This window comes from Labrus mixtus, chromosome 2 (assembly GCF_963584025.1).
Source record: "Labrus mixtus chromosome 2, fLabMix1.1, whole genome shotgun sequence".
Lineage (NCBI taxonomy): Eukaryota > Metazoa > Chordata > Actinopteri > Labriformes > Labridae > Labrus > Labrus mixtus.
In genome coordinates, this window is record NC_083613.1 from 25,033,110 (window position 1) to 25,049,697 (window position 16,588).

The 16,588-nt window shown below is 43.5% G+C and overlaps 1 protein-coding gene across 9 annotated transcripts in view; it reads left to right on the top strand.

Annotated features, from left to right (window-relative positions):
- Positions 1 to 842: 842 nt before the first annotated feature.
- Positions 843 to 16,588, top strand: part of lef1 (lymphoid enhancer-binding factor 1) — a 46,501-nt gene continuing 30,755 nt past the window's right edge. For 4 of the 9 annotated variants that reach the window (XM_061058150.1, XM_061058160.1, XM_061058216.1 and 1 more), the window contains exons 1-3: positions 843 to 1,867; positions 3,945 to 4,011; positions 5,240 to 5,370. In XM_061058150.1, the coding sequence (XP_060914133.1) occupies positions 1,670 to 1,867; positions 3,945 to 4,011; positions 5,240 to 5,370 (396 nt within the window). In that variant the 5' untranslated portion in view covers positions 843 to 1,669. The remainder of the gene's footprint in view (positions 1,868 to 3,944; positions 4,012 to 5,239; positions 5,371 to 16,588) is intronic. The other 5 variants (XM_061058193.1, XM_061058207.1, XM_061058200.1 and 2 more) reach the window with 2 other exon arrangements.

Below are 16,588 nucleotides of genomic sequence, written 5' to 3' on the forward strand. Positions count from 1 at the left end.
TTTGTGTGTGCGTGCGTGTGTGTGTGTATGTGTGCAAATAAAGAACTATGGCTTATTCATTTTCCCGATGCTCACTACAAATTCATATTTTTTTTTTAAATGATGCTTTTGATGGGTGTTTTAAACTTAAAAAAATGTCTGTTTACAAAAGTAATGGGACCCCAGGCCTATACTCAACTCTTATACATTTTGCCATCAAGTCGTGATTGTTTTATTCATTTATTAAATAAAAAAAAACAGTTCACTTAACATTAAATAAAGATAAAGAGCCTAATCAAACAGGAAAATAAAAAAAAAAGGGAAAAAATACACGACCTGTATTTTTTAGAAATGTTTCATTATGAGGTCTGCATAGAACCCATTATGAATATGTACTATTGTAAAACCAAATAGCCTCATTAGCAATTGATTTGTACGCATATAAAACACGAAATACATAAAGACTGCCCTCTTGTTCTATTGTGGCCTTTGATTGTTGGTTGTTTCCACTGAAAACGGCACTATTGCCAACTCTTGCGTCTAAATCAAACATCTCTTCCTCTACCTCGCCTAAACAAGCTGAAACTCGTCTCGTGTTTCTCTCTTTTTCTATCATTCTAATTTATCTTGATTGTTTAAATTCATCACAAACACTGCGAGTGCCAACCTCGCAGCTTCTGCTTCTTCTTCTATTCTTCTTCCCCTCCTGACTGCCCATTTGTTGTGAGCGGAGTATAAATCTCTCTCTCAGGAGGAGTGTCAATCGGTGCGGTGTCAATCAGAGCCTCGGCTTCCCTTTCATCTCTCCTTCCTCCCAATGACTGAAGAGGGAGAAGGAGGAGGAGGAGGAGGGAGCACGGCTACATTACCAACACACACATACACACACTGGATACATTACACTGTGGAAGCAGTGCGGCGAGCAGTGGGAAGTCGGTCTACGACATTTTTCCTCTCCGTCTTCTTTTTCTGATTGTTTTATGACTTTGAGCTTTTATCCCCTCTTATCCGAGCAGCTGTGAGGATGTATTTTGAAGCATGTGAGCGGCTCGCTGCGTTTCTTCTCGCCTCGTCTTAAGTGTTAAAACTGTCTTCTTTACATCCATCAGTTACCTTTTCACCTCCAGACGGTGTTTTGGTTCTGTTAGCCCACTTTCGAGGACGCCACAGTTTGTTCACTGGACGAGCAGGACGTATTTTTCTCACTTTTTTTTTTTCCCAATGCATTTTTTGACGTTGAGTCATTTTGTAGGCTACTGGACCATATCCGTCGTCTGTTGACTGAAAACAAGTGATGAGACTTTTAACTCGTGTTTTGACTTTTTTTATTTTTTTTTTCTAATGACATTCAAGCGTGCTCTGGACTTATCTGACCCGTCACGTTTGTAGTTTTTGGGTCCGAGTTTCTTTCATGTGTTATTGAAATACGCGTGATTTAAAAAAAAAAAAAAAAAAAAAAAAAAGGGACGCCGACCAAAAGACACACTCCTCCTGTTGCTTCTGTGAAAACACACCGGCAGCGTGTCTGCACGCCGCTTCCTCTCCAAGTGACTCGCGGTGCACACACTCCGCTGAAACAGAGGGACGCTTTCCCACTCGGGGGGATTTTAAGTGGGAGTTTTCCCCCTCTGTAGTTTCGGACAGTGCTGGCGTGTGCGGTGTCTTCAGTGAGACAAACCGAGTAAGAAAAATGCCACAGTTATCAGGCGGAGGAGACCCGGAGCTGTGCGCCACAGACGAAATGATCCCGTTCAAAGACGAAGGAGACCCGCACAAGGAGCAGATCTTCGCCGAGCTCAGTCACTCGGAGGAGGAGGGAGACCTGGCAGACATCAAGTCATCTCTGGTGAACGAGTCAGAGAGCAGCCCAAACAGCAACAGCCACGACGTGAGTAATGTTGCGTGTTCACTGATGTGGTGAGTGATGATGAGGAAGAGGAAGAGGAAGGTGGGTATCAACTCTGAACTCCAGCTGAGAGGGCGAAGCAGCCGGCATCACCTTGTAAACAAAGTTTATTTGATCTTTTTTTAATCTTTTAAGGAGCTCATATTACTTGACTGAGAGATTTTCAGCTAATGAAAAGGTGATGCGTTAAAGACCAAATTGACAAAATCAGAATCCCTAAATTAATATCCTTCTGTGCTTATATTTACAATTAAGCCCACTTGAAAAATGTTTCTTAAAGCTTAATTTCACCCTAAAAAAGTAGGCTACACAAACCGAGTTTAGCCTCAACTGTCCCTTTATAGACTGTCTTTTATTTTATTCTAACAATAAACATCTTTAGCTATAACACCAGACGTCTGCAGACCCAGGTGCACTCGTTTTACTCTCCTCCAAAAGATGCTGCTCCTAGATCTTTGGCAGCTAATAATCTTCTTTTTTCGAATACATTGAATACCCGAAAGCACACCTGACACTTGGTAGAAGTTGTATTTTATTCATTTGCCCTTGAATTCAGTGCAAAATATGTTTTAAAAAATCATTAATGATGAAGACTTGGGGTGTTGTGTGCTGCCTGTATCCAGTGTGTAGGCCATAGCTGTATCTGCTGGGGTGCACGATAATCCTCTCCATCCCCTCGATATGCTAAAGCATCAAATGACATAAAATGCATGGACAAAGAAGATTATTTTTTATTTCTCGTTGAATCTATGAAACACAGATAAAATGAGAATCCAATTATTTTGTTAAACAGCTGTTTTCGTATAGGCTATTTTTAATGTCATTCTCGTGTCAGTGTCAGTTTTATTTCAGTCATTAATTCTTTTCACATGCAGATAGGTTTGAAAATATTAGATATCCAATTTCACATTTGTTTTTTTCAAATCCTTAGTAATCGAGTAAAAAGGAGGCCATATTGGCCGAAAAGACTTTTTTCTCTGTGTATTAATGTGTCGAATTTATTATTGTGATGTAAATGCATACAGGATCTCAATGGAAGGATTATAAATGATGAATTTTTAATGTATCTGAAATTATTTCTCTGCCGCTTTATATCTGACTCTTGAAAAATGGCGTAACAATAGCTCATATGAAGACACAGAGTATAGGCACGATAGATCTTCATCACATTTTAAATGCGTTTTAAATTTCTCCTCCTCCTCCTCCTTCTCCTTCTCCCCCTCCTACTCCTTCTTCACTCCCGTGCACTGACCTCAGGATGCAGGCTGTAGCTTCCCCATCGCAAAGTTACCCGCCTGTTTTTTTTTTTTTCATTAACCGCAGTGTTAATGAAATTTTGGGCGCAATCCTGAAAGAGCCATGTGCACATTCACCACGGAAATGTCCTAGAGACGCACGAGACAGAGGCTGAATGTTAATTAGGCATCCAGTGAAGTTCCCCTTCGCTCTGCTTGAAGCCATCTTGAGGGGTCTGGACTCCATAAAGAGGTCCCCTTATTGGTAAAGAGAGAGGAAACGGATGTGCAAAAAGCAGGAGATTTTTATTTTATTTTTTATTTTTTAAAGCAAAAACTGCCTCCTCCTCCTCCCCCCCCCCCCCCCCCCCTTTTTTTTATGGGACGCTTTAATTTCCCTTTGTACACAGACTTTTAAAATCATACATTTTCGATTCATTTGAATTGGGAAGAAGGCTGAAAATGAGACATGGAAATGAGAGTGGACCTATGTTATTGAAAACAAGTTAATTTGTAAGCTCCTTAAGGACATAAAGCTTAATTAAGTGGTTCTTTTGAAGCTTTGATGCAGGCTGCTCCATCACCCCTCTATAGATAGTACTGTGTGTGTGTGTGTGTGTGTGTGTGTGTTCGTTCTTATGTTTTTGTGTGTGCAAGCTTGTTCTGCCTTGGTGACAAGCAAAAGGGACGTCATTTGTCCCAGTTCTGTGCGTGGGTGTCTGACCGTTTCAGCATGTCTGTGTGTGTAACTGCATTTGAAAGCCCTCCTAATTGATTCTCCATCACATCTTTGTGTGTTATTTCTTTCTCTTTTCTACTTACAGGCAGCTAGACAGTCCCAAATACCGCAAGATTCATATCACGAAAAACACAGAGACCATCCAGATGATGGTAAGTGACACAGCCTTGAGCACAGAGCTTGTTAAATCAGCATGCTTTGTATGACAACCAGCTGTAATAAAAGCTCCGATGTTTTCACGGTCGCTCGTTGGAGCTGGAGGAAGTTAAGGGTGTGAAAAAAAGTGCCTCCTTGTTTACCTCCACAGTGAAGTGATCAGTCCCACTTTTAACTGTTGGTCCTTCTCTTATCAGAGCCCCTGTTTATCTTCCTCTTAGACACATAATCTCTGATCCAAGTCTAGTCAGGACATGCTGCACCTTCATGTTACCTCCCTCATAGATGTGGGTTCCTGCAGAAATGCAAAACAAAGATCAAAAAGGATGAAAATGCTTCTTTTTTTTTTTTTTTAATGAACTTTTAATTAAGGAATACTCTTGACTGCACATGCAGAATGAGGCTAGAATGGAACTTAATTCACTATAACAGCTCGCATGTTTCTTATTATGCAATTCCCCCAATAAACAATTTCCCCACACACTTCACATCAGTCACATGCAACATGTTGCTGCCGCTCGGGGCGCGTTGCTCTCAAGGCTTTTGTAGTCTGACCCTGCTGCTGCAGGTCATCATTATCCTCTGAGGAGGAGTGCGTGTCCTCTTTGTTCCCCTTTCACTCCTGAATAAGACACCTCACACCAAACACTGGCTTCTTTTTTTCTTACTACACAACAAGGACCGTGTCGCCATCAGGCTGTGTATACCACAAACACTCCCAGTCCCCCCCCCCCGGCCTATTACGCAGCGTGCAGTTGAGTGGCGAGTGGCTCTGTATTGAGGCCTCTTCTTGTACAAAGCTCCCTCTCTCAGGTCAAAGGCGCAGAGGATCAGTTGGGGCGTCTCCTGTTTTGACACAGTCTGTATGTTCTTCTAATTGGTGCTAATTGGCACAGAGGGGCTCCATTGTTCCTCTGCATAATACGACCCTCCTCTCCAAGACGGGAAGAAAGGGCACAAACAAAAGGCCGAGGAGAAATAGGGCACGGGTTAAAACGATCCGCAATGATATCATTGCCGTGCCAAAACGGTCAGGCCCAACTTTGTGTGCTTGATTTTATTGACTGAAGCACATTTACAGTTTGTATTTTGAAGCTCTGGTAAAGTAAGGAATCCAAGGGTTCATATGTGAATTTGTAATAAAAAAAACTTCATGTGAAACTTTTTTTTGCAAACACCCAGACAATAAACTGTCTCTATTTAACCTTTTATTTTTTAAATCAGGAAAACATCAAGACATGTACGGAAAAGGCCATCCGTACTCGGGTTACCCAGGCTACATCATGATGAGCAACATGAACGACTCTTACATGAACAATGGCTCCCTCTCTCCGCCCATGCCCATGCCCAGAACGGTCAGTACCAAGTCTCTATTGAAATCATTTTATTATGTGATTCATATGACATGAGATGCTGCTGGTGTGGCATTAAGGAATGGCAAGACAGTAAGCCTTTGGGGATTTTTTTTTTTTTTGTGGTACGGATACATAGCTAATGAAATCAAATATCCATCAGTCAGTTACCAGAAAAATAAATCACTGATCGTTTTAATGAAAGGATGAGGGAAGTGACTCAGTCACTGCTTTTTTTGTGAGAGTAATCAATGCTTGAAACGTTGTATATTCTTTTGTCCATTCAGGGTACGACTCCTGTTGTTTTTTAATGCATCTGTTGAAATGTGGTCTTCTGCTGGTCTGATAAAAACACATGCTGTGATTATTTACATGCGTTTGTTGAATGGAAAGCATAAACGATCACCGCTACTGATTGTAGTGTTTATTTGTGTTTGTGTTTATTTTTCAATGTTCGACCGCTCAAGTGGAAGAGCAAGTTCAGGCTCTGTACAAGATATCACAGTTTAAGCGCTGACCTGATACCAAGAGGGTTTTTAAAAACCTCTTTAATGGAAGCCTAATGCCACACATTCTGGTAGCATAACACAGAGCAGGATTAAGCAGCAAGGCAACCTGTTGCTCTACCTGCCCACAGACTCTGCTGCGCTGTCTCTCTTCTTTTATGAAAAAAAAATACTTGATAAGTACGATTTATTTGATGTTTCGACTGCTTTAGTATGAGAAATCTCTTGTATGTGCAGTCATGTTTATGGATTTGTTTGTGTTATGGACTTGTTGTGGGGAGACATTTTTGCAGTGTTGCTTTTAGCTGCAACAACTTCTCCTACACCCTGGTTGTTGTTGTAAACATCAAAATACACAAAATGTAACATTTTAAATGTCTGGAGATTTTCAACATTCAAATTTCGAGCACAAAATTAAGCATTAAGGAATGAAACCTTCCCAGTGAAACGCAATCATTGCAGAAAAGCTTCATTGACCAACATCTCACCGCTGACATTTATGATGACAGTAAATAACCATTTGTGAATAAGAGAAAGCGTTTCAGGAAAGAGCCACCCATAACAAAAGTATGCACTCCACCACATGCTGTTGTTGTTGTTGTATCTATGTGACATGTTTACCTCCATGTGCTTGCATTGTAGACCCCCCCCCCCCCCCCCCCCGCCCTTGACAACCATATGCAGCCCTTGGAAACAAATTCCGGCCACACTTTCCACAAGATTAACAAGAGATGTACAGTAGTTCTCATCTTGTTAAAATCTTAAGTGATGCACATCTACATGACCCAGTAAGCTCTCTAATTAGCCCAGCATGACAGAGGAGGCCCTAAAGACAACATAACGTCCTTGCAGAGGAGTTTCTGGTGCTGCACAGGGGTGGCGTGCTCTGTTGCAGATATTGTCCCTGTGACCGTATTAATTTCAGGCCAGCTGCAGGTCTCTCTCTCTCTCTCTCTCTCTCTCTCTCACTGGCGGCTTCCTGTGTCTGTCCCGTTTGCAAATTTCTCCTCTCAAGACAGACATGAAATGCAGGGCACTCCAGCAGCTGTCCACTCGTAATCCTGTATTGTCCACGTCTCTGAGTCACGACCAGCCTGAGTCTGGCTATGGTCTAAAAAAACGCACAGAAACACACACGGTGCAGGGAAGGAAGCGAAAAAAAAAAAAAGCTCTGGGTTGTTTCTGCTTTTGCAGCTCATGCGCGTTAGTTTCATCAGGGTGAAGTTGTGAAATGTGACTTCTGTGATATTATAAGAATCGTCTTTCGTGGGCAGATGTGATTGTCGGGGGCAGACGCCACATGCTGTGTGTAAAGGAACTTCATTCACACGCAACTCTATCACAGAATGATGTTAAAATTGCATTGCTTCCCCCCCTCTGCCAAAGCTGCAGAGGCTGAAGGTATGTGACGTTGTGGAGAAAACATTATCCGGGGGTTACCTCATGGTCTGCTCTCTTCACTTTACAAATAGGATGTTTCAACCAAAATGTTGGATACGATGCTTCCAAAAATGTCTCTTTTTATGGCTTGTTTTCTGCTTAATTTTATCAATTATTCCATCAAACGCGCCGCAAAAAAAAAAAAAGCTCTGCGAGTTCTGTATGGAGACCAGCTGACTGTATGAGAGGAAATTACCCCTCGCTGCACATAAATTAGGCCAGGCAGTTAGGCAGCTCATGTGCTGCCAAAACTTTTACAGCCACGCTTTTATTTCATTTACCATGGCTGCTTTTTTTTTTTTTGCCGCACAATTCCCCCCCCCCCCCCCCCACCCCCCCTCCCTGTCTTCAATAAAACGGTAGTCATTTCATATACGTTTCTCGCACTTATCCAATAAAAAGAGCCAAGGCTTGATGGAGGGATCACGGTACATGAGTCCTCTGGCTTTTTCACTGATGTCAGCTCGTAGCCACAGTATATCTGCAGGCCTGGGATCAGTTTTCAACCCGAGATCAAAGGCACATTCCCTCTTTCATTCTCTTCCATCCCCAGCCCCAAACCACCGCCGCCCCCCCGCCCCCCCCCCCCCATCCCAGTAGTTTAGATTGATTTCCATTGACCATGACATTCCTGCACATGCCGTCCAGTCATGATGGAGCTGCAGGGAGTAACTGATTGTCAGCAGATTTTTTTTTTTTTTTTTGGCTTCTGGCTTGATAAGTCGTCTCCCTGCCACAAGGGCCCCCGATTTGAAAGGTGTCACGATGCCTTAACGGTGTTCTCTTCCTTATTCATGTGGATTTAGAACAATGTGGCCGCATCAAACGGGCCCGGGGGGGGGGGGGGGGGGGGTGTGTGTGAGGAAAAACCCTGATGTTTACGTTAAACCTATAGCGGTTTCAGGATGCGGAGTCTGCGGGGTATCCCAGACAACAACTGGAGTGAGCTGGGAGGTCATCACAGGATGTGGAGCCTTCTCTTTAAGGCGCAAAAAGCACATTGTGTTTATCTTACATCAAAAGTAGAACTGATGCCTCAGTAATGTGTAATACTCCACTATTTAAAACCGTTATTATTCATTATCTTGTCTGCTGTTACTTGCAGTAATGAAAAAGGTTTTTAAGACTTTAAAGCGGGTCAGTAGAAATGGGCTGATCTATTTTAAATGTGGTCGTAGATTACCAACACCTTGGCTTGTTGTTATGGACTGAATATTTCTACTAATATTAAAGCGTCGGTTTCCAGAGGCCCATCTAAGACGCCTCATACTGCTAATGTGTATAAATTGGACAGAAAGCCTGTTGTTTGCTATTAGAAGTCAACATCATCAGATACCCCTTCTTGTCTTTAGAACGCATATCTGAATATGTTCATTTGTTAGGCAAATAGATCCTCAAGGCATCATTATTTCTAGCTATGTTAAGTCTCATTTGGCTACCTACCCCAATACACAAAACTGCTTATTGAAAGCTCCTGTGTGGAGTTTTTAACTGGTTATTACACTGGATTAATTTAATATTGATGCCTCTATGTGACCTACACATGCAAACAAGACCACCAGCGAGGAGAGTCCTGATTTCCATATTTTTTTTTATTTTTAATGCCTGTAACCTCTGCTGCAGGCTAGGTGTCAGATGATAGTGAAACCGACCTTATTGACACACAGCCTGGACTCACAGTGAACGAAATGTTTGACTGATAAAAATCAGCAGGACCCATTTGAATATTGTGTTCCCTTTTGTGAAACATGCTTATATGATTTAGGTCTGATATTCAAAGCGTTTAGGGATGTCATCGCTGCAGGTTTGATGTAGTGGGAGAAGTTGTCCGCTGCTCTCGGAGGGTTTTTGTCTTATCTTCCAATAAGTGGTCCTGCAGCCTCTTTGAGCTCCCGTGGGGATTTGAAAATGACAGCTTCTAAATAAAGATCAACGCGCACGTGATGGGACGCTGCGTATTTTTAAATGACCTGAGAGCTATTTTCAGATCAATGCAGTTGTCACACTAAAATGTCTCCTTTTGTTTAAAAGTTTGAATAAATCCTACAGCCTCCGAGCTCCTTAGATCGACCGAAAAAAAACATTTCAGTAAACTCAGAAATGCTTGGATGGAAAGATAAAGAAAACAACAGTTTGCTTTTGGTTCTGAGATAGGGATAGTGCAAATGTTAGTCCAAGATTTTTCAGCTGACTGATGTGTTGGTGATCTATGTCAGAATAGTCTCATGGTCTGTGCAACAGCTTGAGGAGAGGAACGAATAGAATCCTGGATTTTTTGTATTTTCTAATCCGAGTTTTGCTGCTGTGGTAGAGGGAGTTAAGAGCTATGCCTCTCCTTTTCCCTTTCACTCTTCATTTTTTTTTTTTCCTCCCTCTGGACCCTCAATTGCAGATCCTCATGGCGAGAAAGGGGGAGTGTGGAAGGAGAAGGAGGAGGGCGGGGGTGGTGGTGGTGGTGGGGGTTGCAGCGCAGTACTTTCCTTTGATGTAGTGAGAACGTGACGGATCTGCTAGCCAGTGTCTCGCAGCGTGGAATCACTAACCCAGGCTTACCTAACGGGATTTGGTAGGACCGCTCTGGTGTCCCTCAGTGCCATGTGTGTCCTGAGCTCATGCCCCCAGCGCTACCGTGGAAGATCCCTGTTAAAGAGAACACTACATCTACTAGAAGGCCTTCATGTCCTCACAGAACGCTGTAGATTGAAGCTTATGGCATCTGCTGTCGTTTTAAAAAAAGTCTCTATATGGATACATATGGATCCATATAGATGGATTCTGTGTGTATTATACTAGAGCAAGACTCCATATGATCACCCCATCAGCTTATTTAATTGCCCATATGAAGTCTTACCTACTTGATACAGATATTTAAGTCTATAAAAAGAATACAGGAACAGCCGAATATAATGCTGCAGATTGTTGCGTTTTCTGATATGCATCACATCAGAAAGTCCCACAGACATCGATGGCATCTGCTGCGCAGCGCTAAACAGTGAAATATGTGCACGCACATGAAGGACAGCAGCGGGGACCTCACACAGAAGAAGCACTCGGCGTCTCGGGCGTCTTTGTAGTGCAGCTGGGCTGTGGTGTTTCATAAACAGCGCCATTAGCGCTTTAGGTTTCTTCTCGCTTCCCCCGCTGCACGGTGCGATGCCGGTTGACACATTTACTCCATATGCACGGCGCTAATGATGCCATGTGGTTGCAATCACCTTTATCAGTGTGTTTCATCCTGTTAAATGGAGCTCTACCAGGACCGGCAGAGACCTCGAGAGACAATAGAACTAGAAAGTTGTTTTTGATTGGTTCTGTTGGAATCATTGTTTTGTTTTAACAGTTAAAGGTTTTATCGTTGTTTTTATGTTAACTGCCTCAACACTTGCAAGACCATTGTGTCTGATTTATAAAAATGTTTCTATGTTCTACAAATAAAAAAAGGTCAATAAGAACACGCTGTGGACAAAGTAAATATCATTAAGCGTTGAAAAATGCTGAAAATCTATCTTTCTATATGTGTGACCACAGCGATCAAGCGTGTCATGGTAGTGAGCGTGACATGCAGGCGCACGCTTGACCCCGGGTTGGTGTTTATTTCAGGCATGTGTTACCGCTCAAAGTGAAGCACTCACAGATGATGACACTTTCTTTGCCGCCCATCCTCCCTCTGAATTGGAAGAAGCTTAACCAATCAAGCTGTGCAGCCACGGAGCCAGCCAGTCAGGCCGCTTCTCAAGCCCTCGACACCTGCTCAGAGGACTTCACTCCTCACCCGCAGCCTGCCCGCTGATCTCCAGGGGTCAGCGCAGGTCCCCCTCGCCAAGGTCGTCCCTCATGTGTGCCCCAGTTCTGTTTAACAGTACTGGGTGTGGACTTCCTGTAAGGGTGGATCAGAAATGGAGACTTGAGGGCGGTGTGTGGCGTGTTGTTGTTGATGTGTTGTAACTGTTGGCGATGTTATGACTTGTTTAAAGGGGAAAGTGGGTGGATTTTAACTCTTTGGGATGATGTGTTCATTGGAGTTTAGGGGCTTTGGTTCAGTTCAAAAATCTTAACTCCTTCTGTAATCTTTGTTATCTAAAAATCTGTGTCACCTAATTGACCCGGCTTTCAACCTCCTATTAAGGCCCGGCGATAGTCCCTCAAAGCCGATCACAGTACCTCACTGTTCCCTGATACAGTCATAAAGTGAGTAAAAACATGAATAGCTTTATTGACTTCATCCTGACAGCTTGCAGGTCCATATAGAGGCGAGCAGTGTTCCAGCTAGTAAACGGCAGCGCGGGGAACAATAGGACCACAGGAGTGAAACATGGGTGCAAATCCTGCCGGCTGTGTCCAGACTTCAGAGGAGCTCAAACAGCCCTCACTTTGTCCGGGCTAAGAAACAGAGCTATGATCAATAGCTGCTCTGTTGTGTGAAGTTGGTCAGTCTGTGGCGCGCTCCCACCCTCCCCTTCTTCTCGTTGCTGTTTCATATTTTTCAGAAGCTCATTATTTCTTTCTGCTGTGGGTGTGAGTGTTAAAGAGGCTCACATGCAATGTGTATCTGACAGCGCTGAAATATTAATGGTCCCCAGTGTAGGAGGTTGGTATAGGGCCTGCATAGTTTCAGTACAAAGGGTGCCTTCTTGCCACCAGGCTTTATTAGCCGAGCTGTTAAATGAATGGATGGATAAAGCGTCTGCTTTTTCTTGATGCCTCCTTTTGTGTTCTTTTTTCGCGCTAAACTTCCAACCGCTCCTTTTTTCGGTTGTAACAATTTCCAGAACTTACGCTGAGCTGGTTATCGTTGGAGACTTGCACATGCAACCACACACACACACACATATATACGGGTTAAGGATGCTATGCTACGATGTTGAGCCTTCCTCTGTGGGAGGACAAAGAGGAGGGTTCAGCTATCAGTTCATTTTGTGTGGTCTCTCACATAAAAAACACCCTGTTCTTTGACTGTGGAAAAAAAAAAAGCCTGTCTTTAATTTTTGGGAAACCCATAAAACTTTGTCTCTCCTTTCATATCGGCGGCAGAATTGAAAACAAATGCCACATTCTCCCCTCCTCTCCTTTGAACCGGCCAATTATGGAGTTGTGAAAATAAAAATCAGTCTGTAGATCTCCTTACTCCCTCTCTCTCTCTCTCTCTCTCTCTCTTTTTATTTCTTTCCTTCCTTCTCTCCCCCCCCTTTCCTCTTTGCTTTCTTCCTCCGTCACTTTCTTTTTTCTCCTCCCCCTTGTTTTTGAAGAAACCGAGGGGGATCACTGATGTCAAAGTCAAAACCAAGAGCATTAAGAAAACTGGCGAAATGCAATACAGCTGCAATCCGACATGACGCTAGAAAATAGGGCTGAGGAGCAGAAAGCCTCTCTCCCGTATTCCCAGGGCGCGCAACTGCTCCCGGCCTTGGCTTTGATCTCTTCAAAGCCTCCTGCCTCCTACTAGATGGAGAGTCTTGGCTGCCGCTCGTGAGCGCTGGAGAGAGGCAGGGAGGGAGGTGGGGTGTTTTTTAGGGGTGGGGGTGGGGGGGTGGAGGGAACGTCGTCTTTTCCTTTCCAGGGCTGAAATCAATCACGGTGCCGAGGCAATTATGTGTAATTCAAGCCCAGCCAGATTAGTGACTCCTGTTACCTGAGCGACCGGAGCTCTGTAATCTGCGAGACACACCGGCCTCACCGGCAGAGAGGAGTAGCCAGGAACAGGAGAGGGCACTTGAGGGAAGAGGAGGGGATAGAGGGGGCGAGGTGCTGAAAAGCAGGCTGCCACGCTGCTGTCCAGCAGAGCAGAAAATCAGAGTACAATGGAGTGATTACACTTGCAGATGTAGCCATATTTATGACGAGACACATAGAGTGAGCAGAGAGAATGACGAGCGCTGATTGCCATGGAGCTCGCTAGTTAGCGTTCTAACGAGCCGGCTCTCTTTTGTGTTAAACATGTGCCTGATGTCACCTCCTCTGTGCTCCCAGTCCTCCCCCACCATCCTCCGCCCCTGTCCTCCCTCCAGTGCCATATCTCTATCCCTCATGCCCTCCGCAGCCAGCTTTGAAATGCAAGCTCGGCCAAGGCTCCTGCCCCAGGCGCCCAATTTACTATGGCTGGAGAAAAACTCAGTGGCCCCAAGTCACAGAGGAAAACAGGCGAGTTGAATGCTGCTCTCTTCCTGCTGCTGCAGCTCGTCTGATCTGTGCGACTCTTTCTGTGTCTTAACACACAGCAGTGTAACAATTTACACCCTTCTGCTCGTTTATACGCTTCACTGAGGAGATTTATCCCAATTATGTTGGCTCCTAGTTTAGGCAAATCTAGAATGATGTAGGAGTTTGATGTTCATGACTAATACCACCTAGCGTACGTTATGAGATTATTTATTTGTGTGACTTTTTTTATTTTTTTTTATCCAGTGGTATTTTCATTTGGGACTTTTGGAGAGAGATATTGTAGGTTGTATAGAGGGTAAAGGCAAAATGCAGATGAATATTATCAGTTTTTAATTGGAAATATCTGATCGCCTGTTCTTTTGATTCTTCCTCCGTGCGAGTTCTGTAAGCTCTGATGTCACAGGGATGAGAACAAGGCTTTGTTTTTTTTCCCCTCAGCAGTCACTTGATGCAGGATGATGAAACCCACAAAGATATCTAGCAAGAACGTGTTTGTTCATCTGATGAGCTCGCCGTGTGCATCGTGTTTCTTTTGATCATCGGACTGCTCGGCTGGAGATGGAAGGCACTTATTTCCCTCGTGGGATGTACACATTGAATAAATTAGATATACCGAACCGTTATTAAAGCAATAAGTTGATCAGGATAGTTATAAAAAAAGGCAGGTTTGAAGGAAGTGGAGCTGACTCTAAAAGTATAAAGGTCACGCTGAATGGATTATGTGGCATCAATGGAGCCACCATCCAGCTCAGCAGGGGCCCTTAAAATCCACTAGCAGCCATAACCTCTCGGCTCAGGGGCCAGGTGACGCTTTTCATGTCCTCCAATGGAGAGACATCAGAGAGGCCTCCTTCACTTTGAGCTGCCCGTCATCAAACAATGCATCAGAACATCAAATCAATCCTCCCCCACTGTATCCCTGTCTTTTGAGATGAAAGATGGGGGACGTGTAAGTGCCCAGCGCACCCGACAGCTCAAATCTACATTTTTCATTTCTCCCATCACCATCTATATCCAAGCAATCATAAAGCAACTCAATTGTGTTTATGAAATGTTCAACAATTGTTACCTAACCTTCTCAGCTTTGTTATGAAGAGAAGAATAAATTATAAGATTTTATAAGATCAGTGTTTACAGCAGCAAAGGGCAAAGATAGGCAAAAATAGAGTACACCGTGCACAAAAAAAAACGTTAAGAGAACGTTGCATTTTGTACATTCACAGAAAATAAAAACTACAATGCAAACAAAAAGTTGAACATGTCATTGCACCGTCTTAGTTGCTTATATTTTTGCAAATCAGTATCAGAGGATTTTATAGTTTGGTTGAAAAGTCTCCTGTAGTATCGCTGCTTCACACACTAAAGGAGCTGTCCAGTGCTGTTCTTGTGCCATGCAGGGCGTTGGGAAAATGTTATCCATGAGAAATGACAGCTTTGCCATCATCCTCCTGTTTCAAACAACCTCCACATAGTCGAGGGGGCAGCCTAGAACAGCGATGACCTTCTTCAATTGTTTGTTCAGTGTGTTCCTGTCTGCAGTCATGATGCTGCTGCGCCACTCCATAAAGGATGGCTGATGCCTGTACAGAGCCGTACAATGAGTGTTATCAGTCCACCCAGAAGAGTCCACAATCTCAGCCCTGAATGTTGTGGGAGGAGCAGGTTTGTTCTTGTTAAAATCCCCCCTCCAGTTCCTTGGTTTTTCCACCATTGATTCACCTGGAGGTGATTTCACTGGTACCAGTCCATGACGTTCAGGTCAAACACTCTGCCAGTGATGGTCTCATCACTGCTGGGGTTTAAATGGAGTACGGAGTCGTCAGAGTCAGATGTTTGCAGTTGACAGTTGGTTGTGTGGTGGCAGACGTCTGCAGTGTTAAGGATGAAGAAGAAGGGTGACCACCATGTGGGACACCCAGTCTGTTGTCCTCACAAACTATGGCCGGTTGGTCAAGAAATTCAGAAGCCATGATGTGAGGTGATGGTCCAATTCTGTGTGCTCCAGCTTGTCCCTCAGAAGCATGGACTATATGGTCTTGAAATCACTGGTCCCTAATCAGCTAAGTAGAGTCTAGTATCTTAGTCATTGTGGCCAAAGATGCTTTTCAGGCCCCTTCAAACTCCACTGACATTGTTCTGCTGCAGCTGATCCTCCATTCCCTCTTCTGCTTTCCCCCTCACTGATCTTCCTCCTCATTGCACAGTCTTTCCTGACCTAAAAGCCCTCTTTTTTTCTCTTATATCAGGAGTTATCCAAGGTTTGTTGTTGGGTAAAAATGAATATCGTATGTTACGCAATGTGTGGACTGTCGGTGTCCTCCCTGTGATCCTTACAAAATACTTGCCCACACAGTTGAATCAAAGCAATCCTTGAGAGCCTCTTCGTCTTCGTTGAACCATCTTTTAACTGTTCAGAAGACAGCTGGATGTCTGTCTACCAGAGGTTTGTTCACAGGCATGAGGTGCACCAGGTGAGGGTCAGTTGTTCCTTGGGGAGGAAGAGGAGAAGATGTATGTTGCCCTTAGTGTTGGAATAGAAAAGGTCCAGGTCCTTTATCGTGTCTGATGTGTAAAGAAGAAAATAGGTATTTTTAGCCTCTGGTGCTCAACCTCTGGTATTACTAAAACCTGATCTATAAGTAGGTTTGTTTGGTACAGCTTGATGTTGGCACTTGTTGCCTCAAATTCTTCACATGTGTATTTGCAAAGATGCGTGAAGATGATTGTACACAACTTGGACAGGACAATAATTATGTGACTGGTTTAAGACTTTAGCATCCTTTTTTATAAAAGAAAATATCCTGGAATTTATGACTTCCTGCTTTGGTTTGTTAAGGTTTCAAGTTACAGTAAAAAAAATTAAATAATTAAAGATAGGCCACACATTTTAGTAAGCATGTACTGCATCCTACTTAATGTAATTCTGAGGTTTCATTTTATATGATCAGATTTGGTTGATTTGACAGAGACATATTTGTAATGTTAATCAGAAGTGCTAGTTATATGCACATCACGTAGGTGCAGGGCAATATAAAAAAACATCAGAGAGGAGAAGATATGTTCGCACACACAAAAAGTTTCAATTTCTTCTTCTCTCAACAAACAATTAATTTCAT